Source organism: Nyctibius grandis, chromosome 1, assembly GCF_013368605.1.
Source record: "Nyctibius grandis isolate bNycGra1 chromosome 1, bNycGra1.pri, whole genome shotgun sequence".
In the NCBI taxonomy this organism is placed as follows: Eukaryota; Metazoa; Chordata; class Aves; order Nyctibiiformes; family Nyctibiidae; genus Nyctibius; species Nyctibius grandis.
In genome coordinates, this window is record NC_090658.1 from 131,404,458 (window position 1) to 131,427,286 (window position 22,829).

At 43.5% G+C, this 22,829-nt stretch overlaps 1 protein-coding gene across 3 annotated transcripts in view; it reads left to right on the forward strand.

Moving 5' to 3' along the window:
- The window catches only part of INTS9 (integrator complex subunit 9), an 80,116-nt gene that overhangs the window by 20,718 nt on the left and 36,569 nt on the right, over positions 1–22,829 (forward strand). For all 3 annotated transcript variants that reach the window (XM_068397413.1, XM_068397408.1, XM_068397400.1), the window contains exons 7-11: positions 1,687–1,807; positions 3,809–3,943; positions 10,705–10,816; positions 18,319–18,499; positions 20,927–20,987. In XM_068397413.1, the coding sequence (XP_068253514.1) occupies positions 1,687–1,807; positions 3,809–3,943; positions 10,705–10,816; positions 18,319–18,499; positions 20,927–20,987 (610 nt within the window). The remainder of the gene's footprint in view (positions 1–1,686; positions 1,808–3,808; positions 3,944–10,704; positions 10,817–18,318; positions 18,500–20,926; positions 20,988–22,829) is intronic.

Below are 22,829 nucleotides of genomic sequence, written 5' to 3' on the forward strand. Positions count from 1 at the left end.
GCACATCTGAGGAACCAGTAGTCCTCAGTGTGCCACTCAGCAAAGAATGAAACCACTGAAGACTGGTGCCACCGGTCTCTGTTAGGCGTCAGAGTATATTTACAGCGTAGCTACAAAGTCAAGGCTGATAGAAACTTACTTCAGTCACCAAGGACAATTCCCCACTTTTCTTCATTACCTGGAGATATATTCTCCTCTTCCCAGAAGAGAAGCTCCTGAAAGCATCCAACACTAAATGCTTCTTATGGTAGGTTAAAGGCTTTTACAGGCACTTTGCTTCAGTGCAGTGGTGGACAACTATCCACATTGTTTGGCCTTTTGTTGCTTATGACTTCCCAAAAAAGACCTTGAACACTTTGTTTGTTTCCTTAAGCACAGTATGCTTTCAGCCAGCGTGTGCTGGAATTACAGTTATCGCCCTAGACCTGTACAGCGGTCTTGGCAATAGCTGGCCTTAATCCTTTCATCAGTCTTAAATTATGGAGGAGTTCACTGACCCAGCAGATATAACAATAAATTAAATTCCTTTAAACAAATTGATCAAAGAAACTTGACCAATTTCCATAAATCTTTGGAAATTGGTTTGAATTAGCCTTTGATTTAGCATTGGTTTAATATACAAAAAAAAAAAATCCTATTCTTCTTACACATTTGGCAGCTGTGCCGCTTCCTGCCTCAGTTCATGTTGCTAAGGAAGATTTATTTCCCAGAAGTTAGCCATCTCTCTTCCAGCCTGTGACATTACAGTTCACTTCTTCCCTTGACAACGCTGTCCAGTTAACTTGCAATGTCTGTGAAGAGCGGAATGGATGGATTTTACTTTGGTGTAAAATATCTTAAATACTTCCGTGTAGGGGATTTCAAAGAGCTGTGCAGTGTCAGCTAATGTATCCTTGCCAGCACATTCAGAAGGCCAGTGGGGTATGTGAGCTGGAGGCAAGGAAGCTGAGGTGCAGGGGCACATGCTTTTGTAAGAGACTGGTGACAAAAGTAAGAGCAGAGCCAGCTTTTGTTCGTGGTCTGGTACCTCTATTTTAATCACGAGATTGTGGCTTACTTTTGTTTTCAAATTCACAGAATCACAGAATCAATGAGGTTGGAAGAGCCCTCTGGGATCATCGAGTCCAACCGTTGCCCTGACACCACCATGTCAACTAGACCATGGCACTAAGTGCCATGTCCAGTCTTTTCTTAAACCCCTCCAGAGATGGTGACTCCACCACCTCCCTGGGCAACCCCTTCCAATGTCTAATGACCCTTTCTGAAAAGAAATTCTTAGGATATGTAAAATAGACCCTGATCCAAGATCCCTGTCATCTCTACCAATTCTAGTGGTGCATTTCATGTTGACATGTCAGATCAGCTAGCATCTTTAATCAGTGGTGAAAATACTGCAAGAGTTGCTGTAGCACCTTCATCACAGCTATGTCTTTGATGAAAGGGCTGAATAGGAGCAACAACAAAGAGAGCTGAAGGAGACAGTCTTTGGGGTGACGCAAAATGGGCAGCGGTGTTCAACTCCTCAACAGGCAGAAAGTCTTGCTCCTCACTTTGAAGCACCAGGCATATTTAAAATAAAAAGAAAAAAAAAAAAAACAACTAAGATCTGGAGAATATAAATGAGAATAAAAGCTGGTGGTCCATCAGGAAGTTCTGAAAATGCCTACACCCCATTGATCTTTGCAGATTGCTGCCTGCCCCTCTGAAGGACGCAGTGGAGGTGTCTATGTGGAGAAAGTGCTACACCATGCCAGAAGTGAACTCTGCACTCAGCAAGATCCAGCTGGTGGGGTATTCTCAGAAAATTGTGAGTACCTGTAAAGTTGTCCTTAGGTCAACAGTAACAACTTCTTGTTTCCCAGCTTTTCTCTGGAAATGCCCTTCCTTTTCTATTTACCCTCTAGATCCTGTGTAAGATCTAGTTAGCCTCACCGAGGAAAGTTGGCCTCCCAGGAAGGGTTCTTGTTTGGTGAAATCAGGGAGTATCCATTTGTTTTTCCTGTTCCTTAGGGAGGCCAATTTTAAGGCTGCGTACCTTCAAATTGGGAATTGATGGCTGGCCCACTGAGAGCTGGGAGGATGTACCAAATGAATGTATCCTCTCTGTCTGTAAGCCACATCCCCTTCTGAGTTACCGTATCTCACTTCTGGGAATCTTTTGAGTGCTTTAGCCTCCACTTTCTTTTATACTGCAAATTGGGGATTGTAAACAAAACCTAATGGTTCAACCTGAACTTCAAAAACTCCTTTCCCAGGGTTCCCAGCTAACATTTGTTATCTATAATGCCGTTGACTATAATCCAGTGTAGTTTCTAGAATGAACTGAACCAACAATTGAGGAGTCTGCAGATACACTGTTCGCTTATGGCTTGTAGGCAGCATGTGGGCCGTGAGACCTATTGTTGCTCAGGGCCATAAGAAATAAAAAGGTGGGTTGAAGTTGTGTACCCAAAGATTTTTATTTGCTCCCTTTTCTTAAGCAATGGACCACTGAAGTTTGGAGACTGCTGTTTCTGTGTAAGACAGTTTGAAACAGTAACCAGTGCTGTTGTGTACCAAATTTGGTGGATTTGGGTTTGTATGGTGCTGCATTACTGTACGTACAGTAACATGGCTGCTGACATGAGTAACAGCTGCAGCTTTGTCTAGCAACTGGACAGGTTGAAGGTGTTTTGACTCCTCAGTATCCATGGGTGGTTACTGTTCATTTTCAACTATACTCATCAGCGTGGATGTCTCTCACCTAATTTTAGATCTGTGCATCTGAGCCAATCATTCTTTTATAATTACTGGGGAAAAAAAAAAGAGACATTTCTAGAGCATATTTTATCTCTTCCCAAGGCAAACTTTTAAAATAATCAGACCCTAATTAGCCAGTTAACCCAAAATGTGGCAGCGTCAAGAATGGTTTGTTGTCCACTTTACATGTCTGCATATCAGCAGAATCTAGAGCCCTGGTTTACACACTCTGAGGGACGGAGACCCTGTTTTGTTTTGCGAAGGATCCAAATAGGTATCAGGATACTAGAAAAATCATTAGTATTGCATGAGTCAGATGCTTGTTCTATTATTCAGTAACCAGAAAGTAGATCACATTAGTGAGGTGTACATGGAGGCTTATTTGCCTTTCTCAGAACAAGTATAACACATTACTGTGTACAGATAAAGCAATACACTTTCTCATGACACCTGGAAAGGAGACAACTGTCAGGTTGCTTGTGCTCAGAGCTGAAACTGAAATTTGGATTGAGTTTGCAGGGTGGTGTTTCTAAATCACCAGTAGATAGCATTTAAAAAGAAAGTTAGAAAGTGAGGGAGTTTGAAGTTAGGTTTATGTTTTCCACAGCAAAATGTGTAACCAAAAGAGTTTTATATCAGTACAGAACTACTTGTCCTCCTTTCTTTGCTGCTGGCCAATATCAATAAAATTAAACTAAGGGAGTAAAGACGTTCAAAGACGTAAAGCTCCTACAAGTTCCTTGATTACAGCAAAGGCAGGCAGAGGATCAACACCCTGGTTGATTCCTCCATTTAGAGTTATGATTCAGTTTGCACTCAGATGCCATAGAATTCACATGAAAGAGAGACTTTATGAAGGCCCTACCTCAGGAAAAGCTTTTCTCAAGAGTATGTGTCCTGTTAGACATGGGTAAATAAAACCAGCAGACATAAAGCTCAGGAAACTAGCTTCATAAAGGCTTTGAAGAGCAGAACTGCTTTTAAAATTGATATCACTGGTGATAAAATGATCTGTTCTGACTTCTGTCAGGGGCTTGCTCAAGTTAATGTCTCTTGCTGTTTGTTTCAGGAGCTGTTTGGTGCTGTGCAGGTCACCCCTCTCAGCTCAGGCTACGCTCTTGGAAGTTCCAATTGGATTATCCAGTCACACTATGAAAAGGTTTCCTATGTTTCAGGATCTTCTCTACTTACAACACACCCTCAGGTACATCCCCTGACTTTTGTTAGTCTTCTGTAAAGAGAAGTGTCTGTGCTAAAAAAAAATAGTGGGACTTATTCCAGCTGGCATGAGGTGTAGTGTAGAAACTGTACAAAGCTGTCTCTGTTAGCGATTGGCGAGACTTGATGGGCATTGAGAAGACATACCACCCTGGTAAGTGGGCAGGCATCAATAGTTACTAGGGAAGGACAACTAAAATCCTTTGTTATTGATGATTTGATGTTAACTTACTCACCAGCTGTGAAATTCTCCTTCACCTTAAATAGGAAATTTTCAACAGAGTTAAACAATAGAGCGTTAATGACTTTTTTTAAACCCCATATTTCACTGAAGAGTCTTTACAGACAGTTCACAGACTGCTTCTATATCACTTCTGAAACATCCTTCCTTGAGAGAAATGATAGCTAACTGGCTGCCAACTTTTCCACCCTGCTCTGCTAAGGGCAAAGTCTTTATAGTGCTGTAGATGTAATTTCCAGTAAATTAATTCTCTCTAGATCCATAAATTCTTAGTGCAAAGAATGGCTTGAAGTTTGCAGCAGCGTGTGCTTCAGAAGTTGTCAAAATAGTTAAAAGCAATATTAGCAGGAGGTATTTAAAAATAATTTAGAAAATGTGTCAGGTTCATGATCAGTAAGTAATTTCCCCCAAGGTGAGTATCTTCTAAAGAGCTTTGCTTCTGAGCATCCTTCATTTAAAAGCTTGATTTCAGAAGCTGAACAACTACAGTAGATAAACCTCCTTAATGGTATGGCTGTACTTAGCTGCATGCAATGTATCAGAGTCTCTAAATCCCTTTTTCTCATCAGCCTCATACTGGCCTGAGTTGTGTTCTTTGTCACCTTCTAGTGAAGGGGCAGCAGCAGTATTTGACAAGGTATGAAAGGAATGTTTCTGGGAGGAGAAACTTTGCACTACAGCAAGTGGTTTGGTAACTGAGAGGGTTTTCTCTTTCTTGGCATGAAATGGTGATTCAGTTTATCAGGTTAGACTCGCCATGCTTCATCGTTTTCCAAAGGTGAACATTTCTCTGAAACCTTCTGGCAAAATCCCTGTTTCTAAGGAAATTACCTCCCCGTGGCAGGGAATGGTGTGTGAATGAACTGCCTGGTAAGAGCACAGCCCACTCGATGCAGATCTGCACTCGCTCACTGCAACCTGCAGGAGAAGTGGTAGCAGTTAGGGCAGTTTCAGCTTTAACAAGTGCAGACAAATGTACTGCAAGCCTACCTGAAACCCCAGGGACCTACTCTGTTTGCTAGCAAGAGGTGACACCTGGACTATTCACTCTGCTGACAGTGTTGCTTGTCCCACAGGCTCTCAGCCTCATTTTTTAGCATGCAGTCCATGGCACTTTGCATTATTTTATACTAACACATATTTTGAAGGAATAACTTAGCAGATAGTTGAAATTGCATTCAGTTTGCCCTTGCCTTGTTATTTACCACATCACAAACGTTACCAGATATCATTTGCATATCTGATATCATCATCATCTTATATTTGCTTCCAGAAGGTTGTTGAAGACGATGGATAGTTTTTGTCCTAGTATTAATCCCTGTGAACACCAGTACGAGCTCCTACACTATGGTGATTCTGTAATGACTAGTGGGTTTTGTGAGCTGCCAACCAGCTCTTCATCTATTTGATGGTTGATAGACAATATGTAATGATAAACAATACCTAAATCAGCATTTTTTCATCAGGGAGTAAAAAGTTGTTGGTCTGACCTGTTTCTCCATAGAATCATGGTGAGCAGTCATAATGAAATTCCCATAGAATCACAGAATGTCAGGGATTGGAAGGGACCTCGAAAGATCATCTAGTCCAGTCCGCTGCTGGAGCAGGATTACCTAGATCATGTCACACAGGAACGCGTCCAGGCGGGTTTTGAATGTCTCCAGAGAAGGAGACTCCACAACCTCTCTGGGCAGCCTGTGCCAGTGTTCGGTCACCCTCACTGTAAAGAAGTTTTTCCTCATATTTATGTGGAACCTCCTGTGTTCCAGCTTGCACCCGTTGCCCCTTGTCCTGTCAAGGGATGTCACTGAGAAGAGCCTGGCTCCATCCTCATGACACTTGCCCTTTACATATTTATAAACATTAATGAGGTCACCCCTCAGTCTCCTCTTCCCTAAGCTAAAGAGACCCAGCTCCCTCAGCCTCTCCTCATAAGGGAGATGTTCCACCCCCTTAATCATCTTCGTGGCTCTGCGCTGGACTCTCTCTAGCAGTTCCCTGTCCTTCTTGAACTGAGGGGCCCAGAACTGGACACAATATTCCAGATGCGGCCTCACCAGGGCAGAGTAGAGGGGGAGGAGAACCTCTCTTGACCTGCTAACCACCCCCCTTCTAATCCACCCCAGGATGCCATTGGCCTTCTTGGCCACAAGGGCACATTGCTGGCTCATGGTCACCCTGCTGTCCACTAGGAGCCCCAGGTCCCTTTCCCCTACGCTGCTCTCCAACAGGTCTGTCCCCAACTTGTACTGGTGCATGGGGTTGTTCTTGCCCAGATGCAGGACTCTACACTTGCCCTTGTTATATTTCATTAAATTTCTCCCCGCCCAACTCTCCAGCCTGTCCAGGTCTCTCTGAATGGCTGCGCAGCCTTCTGGTGTGTCAGCCACTCCTCCCAGTTTGTAGTCATCAGCAAACTTGCTGACAGTGCACTCTATTCCCTCATCCATCTTTTAACAGTGTATGAAAACAGTCACTGCGTTTTGTTTTAAAAAGGATATCCAGTTAATCAGCATATATTTATGTAAGAACATATCCTGAGCTTTTTGAATAATAGTAAAACCTTACCCCTTTTCCAGTCTTCTGGAACTCCCTCCGTAGTTATTAAAAATCAGCATCAGTTGACCAGGCTCTCATCAGCCATTTGTTTGTTTAGGGTGACAAGACAAAGGTTATTTGGGCATACAAATGGAAAAATGCTTCTTCCTCTTGCATCTTGTCTAATATACACAGTAACAGCCTGGAAAGCAGTTCCTTCTCTCAAGGTGCAAAGGGGATAAGGTTCATCTCACCTAACTGAAACTGGGCCCCCCACCCAACCCTTCCCTCCTCCCTTCTGCCAGCAGTGGCATTTATGTGCTAACATAGTGGAGATGGCAGCACTGGTGGGAATTAGCAGTTATGGGAAGAGAGTGGGATGCTGCCTTGGTATAAATAACGGCGTAAAGTTTTCTTGAAATTTTAAGTTACATTTAAATTACATCTATAATCACCAGAGTTATGGTACATCTGTAATCAGTCCATGCCTATTAAAAACAGACAGAAAGTGAAGCAGTTAGCCTGACTTAGATGTGGCCCTGGATGTACAGATAGCTGAAACTGGGTGCAGTGAATGCTGACTGTTGTGTTGATCTTGAGTGCAGCAGCAGGAGTATCTTGTGAACTCCTCAGCGGGTCTGTAGGAAGTGCAAGTGAAGGGTTCAGCAAGACCAAGTTGGTGAAGGGTCTGGAGGGTCTGACCTATGAGGAACGGCTGAGGGAGCTGGGGGTGTTTAGCCTGGAGAAGAGGAGGCTCAGAGGTGACCTTAGTGCAGTCTACAACTACCTGAAGGGAGGTCGTAGTGAAGTGGGAGTCGGCCTCTTCTCCCAGGCAACTAGCGCTAGGACAAGAGGACACAGCCTCAAGCTTCGCCGGGGAGGTTGAGGTTGGACATTAGGAAGCATTTCTTGTCAGCAAGGGTCATTAGCCATTGGAAGGGGCTGCCCAGGGAGGTGGTGGAGTCACCATCTCTGGAGGGGTTTAAGAAAAGCCTGGACATGGCACTTAGTGCCCTGGTCTAGTTGCCATGGTGGTGTCAGGGCAATGGTTGGACTCGATGATCCCAGAGGGCTCTTCCAACCTGGTTGATTCTGTGTGACTGTATTCATAGCTGCTGAAAATAACCAGAGCTTTAAAGGGTTTGTTTGAGAGTTAGGTCTGGCACCATTAATTGTTCCCTTTACTTCTGTCTTCTGGCAGATGGTTGGTATTGAAAATTTTGCCTCACTCTCTACTGAGGCTAGAACTGACACCGTTGCCACTGAAGTGGAGAACAGGAGTTGTCAGCGCAGGTTCAGACATGTCACTAAAAGCCTTTTAAGGCATACTCTTTACATTAACCCACAAAAATCAATGCCAGCCCTCTCACTGCAATAGTAGCTGAAATTATGCGTATCTAATATGGCATAATCGTTATGTACATTATCACAGGCAGATTCAATATTATTTTTTATTGCATTATTGGCATTTCATTTTCACGGACACGCTACGCAGAGTCAAAGATTGCGGTAAATCTCACGTAACAGATCTGGTCCTACAAGGCGGTGCACAGCATAAACTGCTGTCGAAGCTGGTACGAAATTCCCCTGCGTGTGACAGAGCAAGGTCTTTCTCAGCTCCTTAAGAATGCCACTGAGGGACTCTGAGCAAGGGAATTAACTGTACACTGGTCTTCTAAGTTCAGTAAAGGAAATCTCTTCATCAGTCTCTTCTCGTAGAAATCTTTCCTGGTTGGTGAGACTGAAGAGGGTCTATTGAGAATAAATAACTATCAAGTACCACACAGCTGGTTGCAGTTGCCCACCTTTGCTTGAGTAGTAGCTGTGGGGAGTGCATCCCAGCCCAGAGCAGGGCTAAAAGTTAACTTTTCACCGTAACTGTACTGCATCTGCAGAGAGAGGAGTGGATTTTGCCTTTTCAAGGTTGGATTATGCTAAATTTTGAGTGTCAAGAATATATATTTAGTACCAGGTCACACTCAAGTATAATTTCTGAGTATCTACTCTGTTTGCTAATGGAGAGAAGTGGGCATGCATTTTCATTCTGCTTTAACAAAGTTCCAGTATAAAACATGTCAAATGATGGCCCCCAGTGAAAAAAAGTGTGAGCCTTTATGCACAGTTGTAGCAGAAGCAACGTTTGCTTTGGCATTCTAGTGCCTGCCAGTGGCCAAGTTGCCACACTTTTTGCTTGGACCATTTAATTGTCAGTCCCTCTGCTACATCTGTGAGCCACAGGATAAACTGTGCAGATGTCACACTCCCCCAGGAGGCAGACGTGGCATGGGTAGATGCTTGTGAGAGCTACCTTCAGCACTTCAACCGCGTAATCTAGAATTGTACCTATGACTGTAGGTCGTCAGTACAACACAGGCTGTAGACCCAGCAGATCTGAGGTCATAACCCTCTGAAGGCATCTCTTTCACTTTGACATAGCTTAGCCTCTAGCATGGCCTTCAAAGAAAGATACTGGAGGAGGGCGTAGTGCTAACCTGATTCACTAGGGGAGACTGGTCATATTTTCTCTCTTATTTTAGCTCTGGTGTTGGACTGGGAGCACTACTTTTTTGGGGGTGGGTTGGGTTTTTTTTTTTTTCAGTTGAACCTATGATTTTTCACCTGTTTTCAGCTACTGGCTTTTAAGGAAATATTTGTCTGTTTGGCCTGGTATTATAGCTACATTTAAAAAAACAATATATATTAAGTGATTATTTCTTAGATAAATAAACATAGCAAAACTGATTTTTCTACCAGCAGTAGCCAATTACCATTTCACGAGAACAGACTTCTGAAAAGGCCTGTGCAAACAATCTGAAATGAGTATTTGAAAGTTATGGTTGTAATACTGTGGGCAGAAGAGCAGACTTGACAGTCAGGGGAGGGCCTTGTGCGGAATTCAGATTCATACACAAAATTGAGAGCTTGGAGCCCAAGTCTTTTGCTGATCTCACGCCTTCCAAAGGGAATGCACTGAATGGCTGAGGAAACTGGTACTGCCCCCTGTGATGGTGAGCCCTGGAAAGCAGAGCTGACACCTTGGTTTGCAGAGGGAACTGAGTTGGAAACTAGAGCAGCCAGAGATAGGAATGCAAGTGTTAAACCCTGCCTGACTACGCTGCCGCATCCTCAGCAAATCATTGTCTTTTCAGTGTTGAGCTCCTAAGGCCATGAAAGGATTAGCCTATGGACACTACTTTGAGGTGGATCCGATTACAGTTCTGTTGTGTGTTTTGGGCTGTAGTATGCAGGTAAACAGTTGTATGTGTTTTTATTAACTCCAGTTAGGTTTCCACAGATGGAGGGATGTTGAGTTCGCACCTTGAATACTGTGTCCATTTCTGGGCCCCGCACTTCAAGAAAGATGTTGAGGTGTTGGAGCGAGTCCAGAGGAGGGCGACCAAGCTGGGGAAGGGTCTGGAGGGTCTGACCTCTCAGGAACGGCTGAGGGAGCTGGGGGGGGTTTAGCCTGGAGAAGAGGAGGCTCCGAGGTGACCTTAGTGCAGTCTACAACTACCTGAAGGGAGGTTGTAGCGCAGTGGGAGTCGGCCTCTTCTCCTGGGCAACCAGCGATAGGACAAGAGGACACAGCCTCAAGCTTCGCTAGGGGAGGGTCAGGTTGGACATTAGGAAGCATTTCTTCTCAGCAAGGGTCATTAGCCATCGGAAGGGGCTGCCCAGGGAGGTGGTGGAGTCCCCATCTCTGGAGGGGTTTAAGAAAAGCCTGGACATGGCACTTAGTGCCATGGTCTAGTTGACATGGTGGTGTCAGGGCAACTGTTGGACTCGATGATCCCAGAGGGCTCTTCCAACTTGAGTGATTCTGTGATTCTGTAAGTTTAAAGTGTTCCATGTGTTCTCCTTCTTGGTCACTGTATCTGTTATGTGTTGCAGTCCTCTTGGTGCAGAGCAGAGAAACCTGTGTTATAGCTCTGATGTTACTCATTTTATTTCACTGTGCTCTCTTTCAGCCCATGGACCAGGCTTCTCTTAAAAATAGCGATGTTCTCATCCTGACGGGTCTTACACAAATCCCTACTGCTAACCCAGATGGCATGGTAGGAGAGTTCTGCAGCAACCTGGGTAGGTCATTGAAAGAAGTCTTTTGCCTATTTTATAATCTTATTCATTGCTTTGGTTGGGAAATAATTCTGAGATTCCTGGAATTGAATACATTGTCCAGCTATAGCTTCTGGCATAAAACTAGCTGTTTAGATTTTATGATGTGCTCCTGATGTCATTAATACAGTAAGTGCTTGGAGAGACACAAGTTGTACCTAAAATGTTTTGGAATGGAACAGGTATAATGAGATTTAATCATCTGCTGCTTTTGGTTTGCTAAGTATGTCGCTCAGCTGCCAACAGACTACGTGTTGCCTAGGTTTTGGATATTGTTCCCAGCTGAAATATTACTATTTCCTTCCTGTATATCAGCCAGGGTAAAATCTTTACATGCTTTTTTATGACTTCCAGTTTTGAAAACAAGCACATCTGCTTCCCTTCTTACACCTGATTTTTAAATATATCGAAAGCAAACAGCACAATCTCTATTTAAAAAAAAAATCAAGATGTATTTATAGACCCCAGAAATATAAAACCTAATCAGACGCTTTCACAGCTGGAAAAGCTGATAATTGCAAAGCTGTGATATCAGTGTGAATGGCAGCATTTTCCAGCCTGTTTGGAATGTCACATCCAGTGCTGTTCTCTCCTTTTCTCCCCTTCCCCCACCTCAGTTCCTCTGTGCTCTCACCCTTCTGTCATCAAACCCCTTTCTCATGTCAGTCCTGCTGTATATTGCCTGTTCTTTTATCAGAGATCTTCCCTTTATTTTAAGCTAACTACTTTTTACAAATAAGACTAAAAAGCTCCTGATAGGATTGTTACAAAGGTTATCAAAAGACATTAGAAGTCTAAATCAGAGAATCCTCACTGTAAGCAAGTGTTCTGGTCCCCATTACACTCCTGGGAGAAATATGAGCCTTAGTATTTAGGTGGCTTACCCAGGGTTGCAGAATAAGGCTGAGAGCAGAACTGAAGTGCAAACAATTCTTAGTCTTACTTTTTACCTGTGAATGTACCCTTGGAGAAGAAAAAAACCCACAATACTTAAGTTTTTTTCCCATTTTAAAATCCTTGTGCATATTCAGAGATGCTGAATATGTTCTGTCTCACAGTCCCAGTGTGAGACTGCCATGGTGCTGGAAGGCAAATACAAGGGGTGTGGTAGATTCCTCCATCACGAACCATCTCTAAATCAAAATCAGGTATCCCTACTTAGGTCATGTTTCAGTTCAAACAGGAGTCATAGGTCCTGTTGTGGGATGTACAAAGTAAAATTAGGTAGGTTTGGGGTTTTGTGTATATGAAAAGATGAGTTACAGGGTCAGGATGATTCCTTGTGGTGTCAATACCTATTAATAGAGGGTGTTTGGGCATTTTATAAGATTGTTAATCTTTGGTTATACCAAAGATCCCCTCTGCCAACATCCTGGCTCCAGCAGGGCACGTGAGCAGCTGTCTAGAGAAGAGTAGAACAGGATGAGACTGTATAATACTTTCCCCTCAATCTCACAGCCTTCAACTATTTTTATTTCAGGAATTTCCTGAATCAGACATGGCTTTTGTGTAGTTAGTAACGTTCAGTGGACTTTTCTTCCAGGAACTTGTTCAACCTCCCCTTGAAGCTGTGTTAGTTCTTAACACCTGTGACTTCCGTTCCTAAGTGATGCGCGTGTTCACATGTGTGTGTGTGTGTATTGCAGTCTCTGTTTTCATTGTTTTCAAGCATTTTTAAGTTAATTTTATTACCCTGTGAGCTGTCGCAGATAAGCTTTGGTGACCTTGTTGTGCTAGATCCAGAGGTACTGCCCTTCTCTGTCCCTTCTGGACCTTTATGGGGGTTACTGTTTCCACGACAGATGATAGCATGATCATGAACATCCTATCACCTTACCTTAAACCACCAAGGAAGCAAGTGTGAGCTGAAATGTTAGACTTTCTACTGGAGAGGCTGAGGAGCGGTACGTGTTGCCCTGCTGCCAACTCTGCTGTGCTCTAGCAAGCACCTTGGTGATCCCTGGTGTCTTGAACTGCAAAACAGCTGTGTGCTGAGTAAACAAGAGAGGGACCATTGTTAATTAAAATGCTTTTAAAAATTAAACAAAGTCTTAGAGATGTAGCTTGGGCCAAAGCAAAATCCAAAAGATGAATGCATATAAATAAATGTGTTACATATGTAGGTACAGGTGGGTGTTTATCTGCACAAGTTGTTCTGGTTTACAGAAACATTCTGAACTATTTTGAGGGTTTTGCAGAAGGTCTCCAAGCCAGCTTCTGTCTTGAATGAGACAAACTCAGAGAAACTAGAAAATTATTAAAGACCAAAGGAAGATACATGCTTAACATGATGCCATTGTAAGAATCTAGAATTTGAGTGGTATTTGCCAAAAAACACAGCGACTTGAAGAAATTAAATAATTCTATGAATAATGTAGTGGTAGGGCTGTCTTTTACATGACACCAGCAGTATTTACGCAGCTACCCCAACATCAGGAGAAGAAAATAGTGAACCAACTTACTTTCAAATGTGTAAAAATGTCCAAAAAGCAACAGGTTACTGGGAAAAGCAATAGAGTAGGCAAGCTGAGCATGATAGTTCTCATATGTTTTTCCCACTTCCAAAATGTTCAGGGAACTTCAGAAGAAGCTCAGAATACACAAGGTAAAAACTCTAAAGCAGACACTGGAAATCATGAGCTAACGACATGTTTGTGAGTAAGTGTTGCGAAGCACAGAAATGGAAGTGTGAAAATTTCACCTTTATCTCTCTTTTCATCCCAGCCTGTAGAGTTGTCGATGCTGATTCCCATTATTACCAAGTCACATGCATGATTTCCTCTCCACATTGTGTGTGCAGCACTGAAACCATGCTTTCTCACCTCTCCAAGTTCCTCTCAGTTTAGCCCAAACCCCTTTTTTCTGTCCTCTGCACTGCAGCACCAGCACTCTGCAGCTCAAGAAAAGCAATTGTATTTTTACATTGCCTTGGGCATCATCAGCAAAATTGCCAGACTGTCTGTAGGGACAGTTTGTGATATTTTGTGTGCGTGTGTGGTCGTGCCTCTGTGTGTGTGTGTTTATATAAAGCAGAAAAGAGCACAGTTTGCTTTTTAGGTGCCAACTTGACCTTGTGGTGGCAGCTGTTCGAAAAGCAAGGATCTCATTGTGAGTTGTAAATTGAACAACTTGTTATGGAACTACTGAAGAAGACTAAATTTGAAATGCCAAGATGATTATACAACTTCTATCAAGAGAGTGCATCCATCAGTCACAGAGATAAATTGGGCTTTAAACAGCTTTCAAATATACGTATCCTCCTACCAACAACTGTAGAAAGTTGCTGTAGTGGTGCAGAGGGCCAGATTGGACCTGCTGTTTGCGTGGAAAGCAATCTGCTTGTAAAGGTTTTCAGCCCTGTTTTGGAGAAGCTGAGAGGTAATTCTTATCCCTTTATGGAACCACTTAAGAACGCTGTCGTAGTTTAACCCCAGCCGGCAGCTAAGCACCACGTAGCTGCTTGCTCACTCCCCTCACAGTGGGATGGAGGAGAGAATTGGAAGAGTAAAAGTGAGAAAACTCATGGGTTGAGATAAAGACAGTCTAATAGGTAAAGCCAAAGCCACGCATGCAAGCAAAGCAAAACAAGGAATTAATTCCCTGCTTCCCATGGGCAGGCAGGTGTGCAGCCATCTCCAGGAAAGCAGGGCTCCATCACGCGTCATGGTTACTTGAGGAGACAAACGCCATCGCTCTGAACATCCCCCCCCTTCCTTCTTCTTCCCCCAGCTTTTATTGCTGAGCACAACATCGTATGGTATGGGATGTCCCTCTGGTCAGTTGGGGTCAGCTGGCCCAGCTGTGTCCCCTCCCAACTTGTGCACCCCCGGCCTAATTCCTGGTGGGGTGGTGGGAGAGGCAGAAAAGGCCTTGACGCTGTGTAAGCACTGCTCAGCAATAACTAAAACATCCCTGGGTTATCGACACTGTTTTCAGCCCCATACTAGCTCCTATGAAGAAAATTAACTCTATCCCAGCCAGAAGCAGCACAAGCACCCTCAAGAAGTTTTGCCTGGCTGTGCTGACTGCAGCACATGCAAATAAACTTGCACCAAGGAACTGAGTAGTATATTCTAAACCCAAATCTTGTCCCACAGAGCCTTGTCAGTGGTGGGATGACCATGTAACTGTCCTTTCCTGTCCTGGGGACTAGTATTCACCAGGCCAGTTTCAAAGGTGCATCACCGTGCTGCCAGGAACATGGGATTCAAGGGGCCAGCAACCCCGGGTCGGTGGCCTGGTGGGTAGGGCAGCTGTCTGGAAGAGTGCTCCACTCCCTGGATTGTGATTTTGTATTAATTACTGGTAACCAGTTCTGTAGTTTTCCTGGGAACAGAAACTCAAGTTGGCATCTGTTCCAAGACCTTACCCTCCGTTATTTTCTCTGTGGCCCCAGGAATCTTGAACTTCTGGTTGTTTTCAACAGAAAAGGTTTGAGGTTCCCATAGCGAACCAATGGCTGTGGGGAAGGGAGAGCTGTGAATTCAAACTCTGAGACTTGGGAATGAAACACACATTTTTTATGGCCCAGACAAATTCTTTAACCAGCCCATCTTTAGATGAAAGCTCTTCCTGCCTCTTCTAAGGGAGGAGGGAGCCATTCGTCTTAACTGGGTGAAGCTAGTTTGTGGCTGGGTGAAAGAAGGAATCACAGAATCACAGAATCAATCAGGTTGGAAGAGACCTCTGGGATCATCGAGTCCAACTGTTGCCCTGACACTACCCTGTCAACTAGACCATGGCACTAATTGCCATGTCCAGTCTTATCGTAAACACCTCCAGAGATGGTGACTCCACCACCTCCCTGGGCAGCCCCTTCCAATGACTAATGACCCTTGCTGAGAAGAAATGCTTCCTACTGTCCAACCTGAACCTCCCCTGGTGAACCTTGAGGCTGTGTCCTCTTGTCCTATCGCTAGTTGCCTGGGAGAAGAGGCCGACTCCCACTTCACTACACCCTCCCTTCGGGTAGTTGTAGACTGCACTAAGGTCACCTCTGAGCCTCCTCTTCTCCAGGCTAAACACCCCCAGCTCCCTCAGCCGTTCCTCGTAGGTCAGACCCTCCAGACCCTTCCCCAGCTTGGTCGCCCTCCTCTGGACTCGCTCCAACGCCTCAACATCTTTCTTGAAGTGCGGGGCCCAGAACTGGACACAGGATTCAAGGTGCGAAGGAGGAACATGTTTCATGGAGACACACACCTTGGTGTTTCAGCCAGTATCTTCGTTCAGAGCAAAGACAGAGCTGCAGACATCCCCCTTCTCTTAGCATTTTCCGCTGATCACTGATGCGCCCTGTTCTCTGCATGTGCTGTCTCTGCCCCATGCAGCGTTCTTGCTGCTGTGGATATAGGTACTTATCTTTCCTCTTTGCAGAGTTTCTGAGTGCATAATGAAGCGATGCAAATTCTGATCCTGGAGCCAGAGGCTTAACTTTCAGCCCCCAGATATCTTTGAAAATATTGTTCTTAATCTCCTCGTTCCTTTCTTCTCGTCCTGTTTACAGATGGGATAGTTTAGACTTACCCATGTAAGGGGAATAGTAGAACACATTGCTGGGACTTCTTGTAATATCTCAGGTTCTAGACAAATGTAAAGTGTTGCTTAGGGGAATGGTTTAGTGGTGGACTTAGTAGTGTTAAGTTAATTGTTGGACTCAATCTTAAATGTCCTTTCCAACCAAAACAATTCTGTGATTCTATTCATATTCATAAATATTTTGATGGTATAGTTTGTATGTGACCCAGAGAAAACCTAGGCAATAAACCCACTACACTGCAGTTATAACTCTGTTATAGAAGGTGTCTTTGATGACTGTTTGTTGTTGCAAGCAGCATGTAGAAGGCACTGACTGCTAAAAGGAGTTAAGCACCTAAATGCATGTGAAAAATCCTACTACAGAGTCTGTGCATTTCCCTACACTCTGTAAAACCTTTAAACATTCAACCATAAAAATCTTCCTTGAGCATGTAGGTGGGGCAAAAAGACCTTAATGTGCTAAATCCGTACCCCATCAAAGCTTGTCAATAAATTGAAGTCGAGGAAGTGATTATGATGGGATGTAATATATGCATTTTCAGTCTCTTTCACAGCTTTCTGTGTAATGCCTTGATGCATAATGTTACTGCTGCTGCACTGCAATTAACATCAGTAGATTGTTTCACCCCACGACCACAGATGAAATCCTAGTGAGGCAGCAATTGCTCAGTGAGCTGGACAAAGTATTTCCACTTTCCCATAAGGTGCAGAATTTTTAAATTCATTCTGCCAAAAGAACGACGTGTTTGCTCTGTACTTGCTGATGCTGTTGTACTCAGGTCTGTCTCAATTACAGAGTGAACCTATTTTTCTTTTTCCTTTTCCTCATTTTTCTCTAGTCCCATGCTGTCTACAATTCATAGAGGTTTTAAATTACAGAATCACAGAATCAACCAGGTTGGAAGAGACCTCAGGGATCATCGAGTCCAACCATTGCCCTGACACCACCATGTCAACTAGACCATGGTGCTAAGTGCCATGGCCAGGCTTTTCTTAAACCCCTCCAGAGATGGTGACTCCACCACCTCCCTGGGCAGCCCCTTCCAATGGCTAATGACCCTTTCTGAAAAGAAATTCTTCCTAATGTCCAACCTGAACCTCCCCTGGCCAAGCTTGAGGCTGTGTCCTCTTGTCCTATCGCTAGTTGCCCGGGAGAAGAGGCTGACTCCCACTTCACTACAACCTCCCTTCAGGTAGTTGTAGACTGCACTAAGGTCACCTCTGAGCCTCCTCTTCTCCAGGCTAAACACCCCCAGCGCTCTCAGCCGTTAGGTCAGACCCTCCAGACCCTTCACCAGCTTGGTCGCCCTCCTGTGGACTCGCTCCAACACCTCAACATCTTTCTTGAAGTGCAGGGCCCAGAACTGGACACAAATTGTTCTTGTTATGTTGAAAGGATAGAAATACTTAGAGTTTTTAAGAAGGAGAAACACTCCCCCACCCCCTTCTAGCTTTGAGGGCTGTTTGAAACAGCCACATCTTCAACCATTCATGTAGAGCACTGAGAACTGAGTACAGAACAGTTTACCGTGTGTAGTGCTTTCAGCTGAGACCTGGGAACTGTTGTCCTTCCCCTCTGGCTGACAGCTAATAGATGGAGCAGGGTTTATTTTGATGGTGTTTTGTGTCACTGCTTTATTCTCATGTGCCAGTGCAAGGCCGCCCTCTCGTGTCAAGAGTTTTGCATGGGCTCAGTCTGTGCCCCCCACCTAATGGAGTATAATCGTTCGCTCCACTAAGCCTGGAGAAGGCAGTAAATAAACGTATTTAATGATCAGAAGTGTTCCTCCCAATTCATATGCATAATGTGTTCTGCTAATTCATGCAATAGCTTCTTTGTGTATCTTATGTAATATTTGGATTAAAGGAATTCTATTTAAAAGTTTAAATATGAACCGTGTTAATTGGTTTTTACTTTCCCTCTCCCTTAGCTATGACTGTCCGAAATGGAGGAAATGTGCTGGTTCCCTGTTACCCCTCTGGAGTAATATATGATCTGCTGGAGTGCCTGTATCAGTACATTGACTCTGCTGGACTCACCAATGTCCCTTTTTATTTCATCTCACCTGTTGCTAACAGCTCCCTCGAGTTCTCCCAGATCTTTGCTGAATGGTAGGTGTTAAAGGGCTGCTTCATCAGCCTCAATTCACACACTCAGCTATGGTAAATAGATATATGCAGGTTATCTCTACTTGACATATTCTAGTATATACTTGATTAGAATTGTGAACACGTTTCTTGAGTCATAAGGGAGTGCGTGCGTGTGTAAGTAGATGTTCTATAATTAGGGAAGCATCGTTTCCTATAGAACAAACAAACTCAAATAATCTGTCTTTTTTGGAGCTTGCACTGATGATTAAATGATGTACCTGACTTGAGTGAATTTTAGCTGTGCCTGTTTGCATGTCTTATCCAGTGCCCCCAAAACTATACCGTGGTCTCCCTGTATAAGCAAAATAGATTTTTCAGGCTTAATTTTGCTGAGCCAGCAATGTGTTTTCGTGGCAAAAAAAGGCCAACAGTATCCTGGGCTGCATTAGGCAGAGCAGAGCCAGCAGGTCAGGGGAGGGCATCCTTATGTGACCAGCACTGGTGGGGCCACATGGAGAGTGCTGTGTCTAGTTCTTGGATCCCCAGTACAAGGACATGGGCTTACTGGAGTGAGGCCAGCACAGGGCCACAAAGGTGAGGAGAGGCTGAGAGAGCTGGGACTCTTCAGCCTGGAGAACTGAAGGCTCAGTGGGATCTTAACCAGTGTGTAGAAATACCTGATGGAGAGAAATGAGGATGAGGGAGCCAGACTCTTCTCAGTAGGGCCCACTGACAGAACAAGAGGCACAAATTAAAACACATGAAATTCCATCTGAACAAAAGAACACACTTTTTTACTGTGAGGGTGGTCAAACACTGGAACAGGTTGTGCAGAGAGGTTGTGGAGTCTCTATAGAGACAGCAAAACCCAACTGGATGACCTGCTTTAGCTGACAGTGCTTGAGCAGGGGGTTGGACTAGATGATCTCAAGATGTCCCTTCCAACCTCAACCATTCTGTCATTCTGAGCCATGGAAAGGAGAACCCAACCACTTGTAACTGTTCCTAAATTCTTACAAATGGAGACGTGCTCTAGATGATTAAACAGAGTAAGTTAGCTTTTCCTTCCTTTCTTCCTCTCCAGACAGATTAAGTTTGGAGTTCAGGAAAGAAAAGAGAGGTCCTGGAAATCTTCCATGAATTTATCCCTCAAGAGAACTGTAAAGAGGAATGAAATCTGGTGAATTTTGATCACATTACTTTCAGCAAAAGTAGGAGAATCAAGCCTTGGTGTCCTGGCCAGACTTTGGTGTACTCACCAGGATGGGCCGACTCATATATTATAGTTAAACAATTGTTTCATTTGTATTTACATGGTGATTTCATTTCAGTAGCAACTGAAGTGGTAGATGCATAGTTCTTGTTATAATAATACCGTCTAAGTAGCAGGGATGTTATATGTGCCAGTTGGGTCGTTTTGTCTGCTGTGTCTAGCTGGCACAATTCAGACACCCAAGTGTTCAGACACCATTTTTTTGAATTCTACTTTGCTGTAGTGGCTTATATTCAAAAGTCAAAACCAACATTAGCTGATTTCCACACACTTATGTGTAAGGGGGATGTTTTACTTACATGGAAATGGAGGCAGAGGTTGAACATCTGTGAAATAGAGGTTTGGGGTCAGAACTGGGATGGAAATCCAGGGATTCCAGCCTTCTAGTTCTACTATGTAGTCAGCTAAAAGAAGTGTCCTGCTTTTAGTATCTTAGACTTTATCAAATTTAGTTTAATTTAGGCTTATTGCTGCATAATAAAGTGAAGAAAGTATGAAACAGGTAGTGTTTCCCAGAAAAAGCCACCAGGACAGTGTCACTGCAGGTAATTGTCACATCACACAGGCCTCTGACAAATACCTTTTTTTTTTTAACTTCTTTAATGGGATGAATCAGGAGTCTGGCTAGAGCTAATCGACAACTTTCAATATTATTTATTAATAAATGATTGATGAAAAATAGCAGGTAACAGTGAGCATTATGCCATGGTGAGAGGCAGTTTACCAACATTGTAGCTGCAATAATAAAATGCATAAGAGAATTAGATTATAATGAACAAAAGGACCAAGTCACTGCTGAGAAGTGGGATGAGGCAAGTGGAATTTGTCTGTTGACAAGTGATTTGGCTTTGCAGAAACTGCTGAGGTCTGGACTATGAAATGATGTGGATGTTGAGTTACAAATTTGTCTTCAGCAGCAAAGGAATTGTGTTACATAGTGTGTCTAAAACTACCTTCAGCTGTCTTGCACCTTCTCTAAGTGATCTCACTATGACTGAGTTGTCGTGTCCTCTAAACAGAAAGACTGGAAGCAACAAAACAAATTGGTGATTTTGCACCTGATGCCCCAGACACGAAATGGCTTTCTCCAGAGAAAGTGTAACAGTAGATGGCAGCAGATACTGCAGGATGTTTTGCAGCTCTCTAACCCAGCTTATTTTCCTTTGCTTTTAAAGGTTGTGTCATAACAAACAAACAAAGGTGTATCTTCCAGAACCTCCTTTTCCCCATGCTGAGGTAAGTAAACTGTGGTCTTGCTGTTTGCTAAGGTCACAGAGTGAGTGGCTTTCTGGAACACAGTCCTGTGTGGCTGATGTTTTTGTGATGAACACTTCTACAGCTATTTAATAGTTTTGTGTCATTATTCATACAAGTTCGGGTTTTTTTTTCCTTTGCTTTCTGTGATTAATTTGGGAGCGTGGGGGAGGAATGAATGATGGTGTTCCCTCAGCTCAAAAATTATCGTGATGTTTATTTCAGCATATAGCTTACATATGCTCGCCTGGTTTACTGCTTCCCCCGCAGAAGGCTATCTGGCATACACATGGTTGAATGTTTGCTCTTATCAGACTGCAGCCACGAGTGTGCCTTTGTCCAAGCTGTTTATTTCAAAGTCTATAAAACTAAGAGCTTGTTATCAGAGACAGCTTAGTCATTCCAACTCCTACCTCCCTAGCTGAAATAGGCACCATGTTGTCTGCTGCAGGAGAAATGATACCTTGAAAGAGAGGTTTGATATTAAAAAGTTAAATCTTGCAGCACTGAGTGCTGTCATTGGCAATTTTAAATGAAATGAGGCAGCATCTTAGTGAAGCAAAGAGGAATAAGGTTCCTATCTTTGGGGGGGATCTCCCTGCAACATATGTGGAGAGGATCTTCCCTGCAACAAAATGATAATTTGAGAGAAAGTTTTAGCTAACCAGACATTAAATAGATGTGGTATAACTCTTGCCTTCAGAGTTATCTCACATATCAAGAAAGGAAATCTCTTACTTTCTCCACTGGGAACAGGTAGATTGCCCACTGAAGTAAATGAGGGGCAGGCTGGGAAAGGAAGAAACAGGACTGAGAAATTATTTTGGCTAAATCCTACTCCTGTGAGACAGTGAGCCATTTGGGGCTTGCAGTCTCAGAAAACTGGCTCTTTTAGTTCCTGTGGTCAGAACTGTTTGATGAGACGTGCAGAGTGGCCATTGCAGGTTTAAGAGTCCAGAGATTAAATGCTTTTTCAGGCATTGTTTTTTTTTTCCTCTGAGATATCTTGTCCAGGGACTTGTTCTGGAAATTGCCATTGCCCATCATATCTATCATCAGTAGGTGCTTCAAAGGTGTTGTTGGAAGTAGCATCTGACTACAAACCCTCACTCTTTCCAGATGCTTGAATGCATTTCAAGCAGGATTGTGCAGTGAATTATGTATAATCTGTTACCAAGAATAATGCATACTGCAGGGCAAGCCACCTATTCACCCCTGGTTTGATAACAAAAAAATTCATTCACACCAGTAAATCAATCCCACAGCCTGAGCTCTGAGTACAAGACTCTGTAGCCATGCTGCTGGCTATGCTTTCTAATTTACCCTGCACCTTTGTTTTCTGGGGTGTCCTTGTTGATCCACGGTGTCATTGGTTTCACTGACAGCTTATATTCTACCAAAGACATTGCTTCAAAATTTTAGTTCACAATATGAACAGCCAGGTTTAAGTGAAAGCCCTTCCAAAAATGAGAAGCCAAACATGCAGCTATCAAAAACTGGCTTAATTAACCCATCTTATATGGTGGGTCTTTGTGGTTAGAGTGATAACTGTCTCCTTTAATTTTTAGGATATTTTATATTCTCCAGAGGCCTGTTGATAATGAGATTTTGCCAAATTATTGTTTAGCTGTGGAGACATTCCTCTGTGGTTCATGTGTAGATCAAGGTAATTATCGAGGAAAGGCCTCACAGCAGCAGAAAACAGATCAGTTTCCTTGTGACAAAATGCAGTGCACAGAGGGAGTAACGTGCCTGTTACAGGTACAGGCTTTGATTGACCAGGCCAAATCATAGAGGCTATGACCCACAAAGCTAGGGACATTT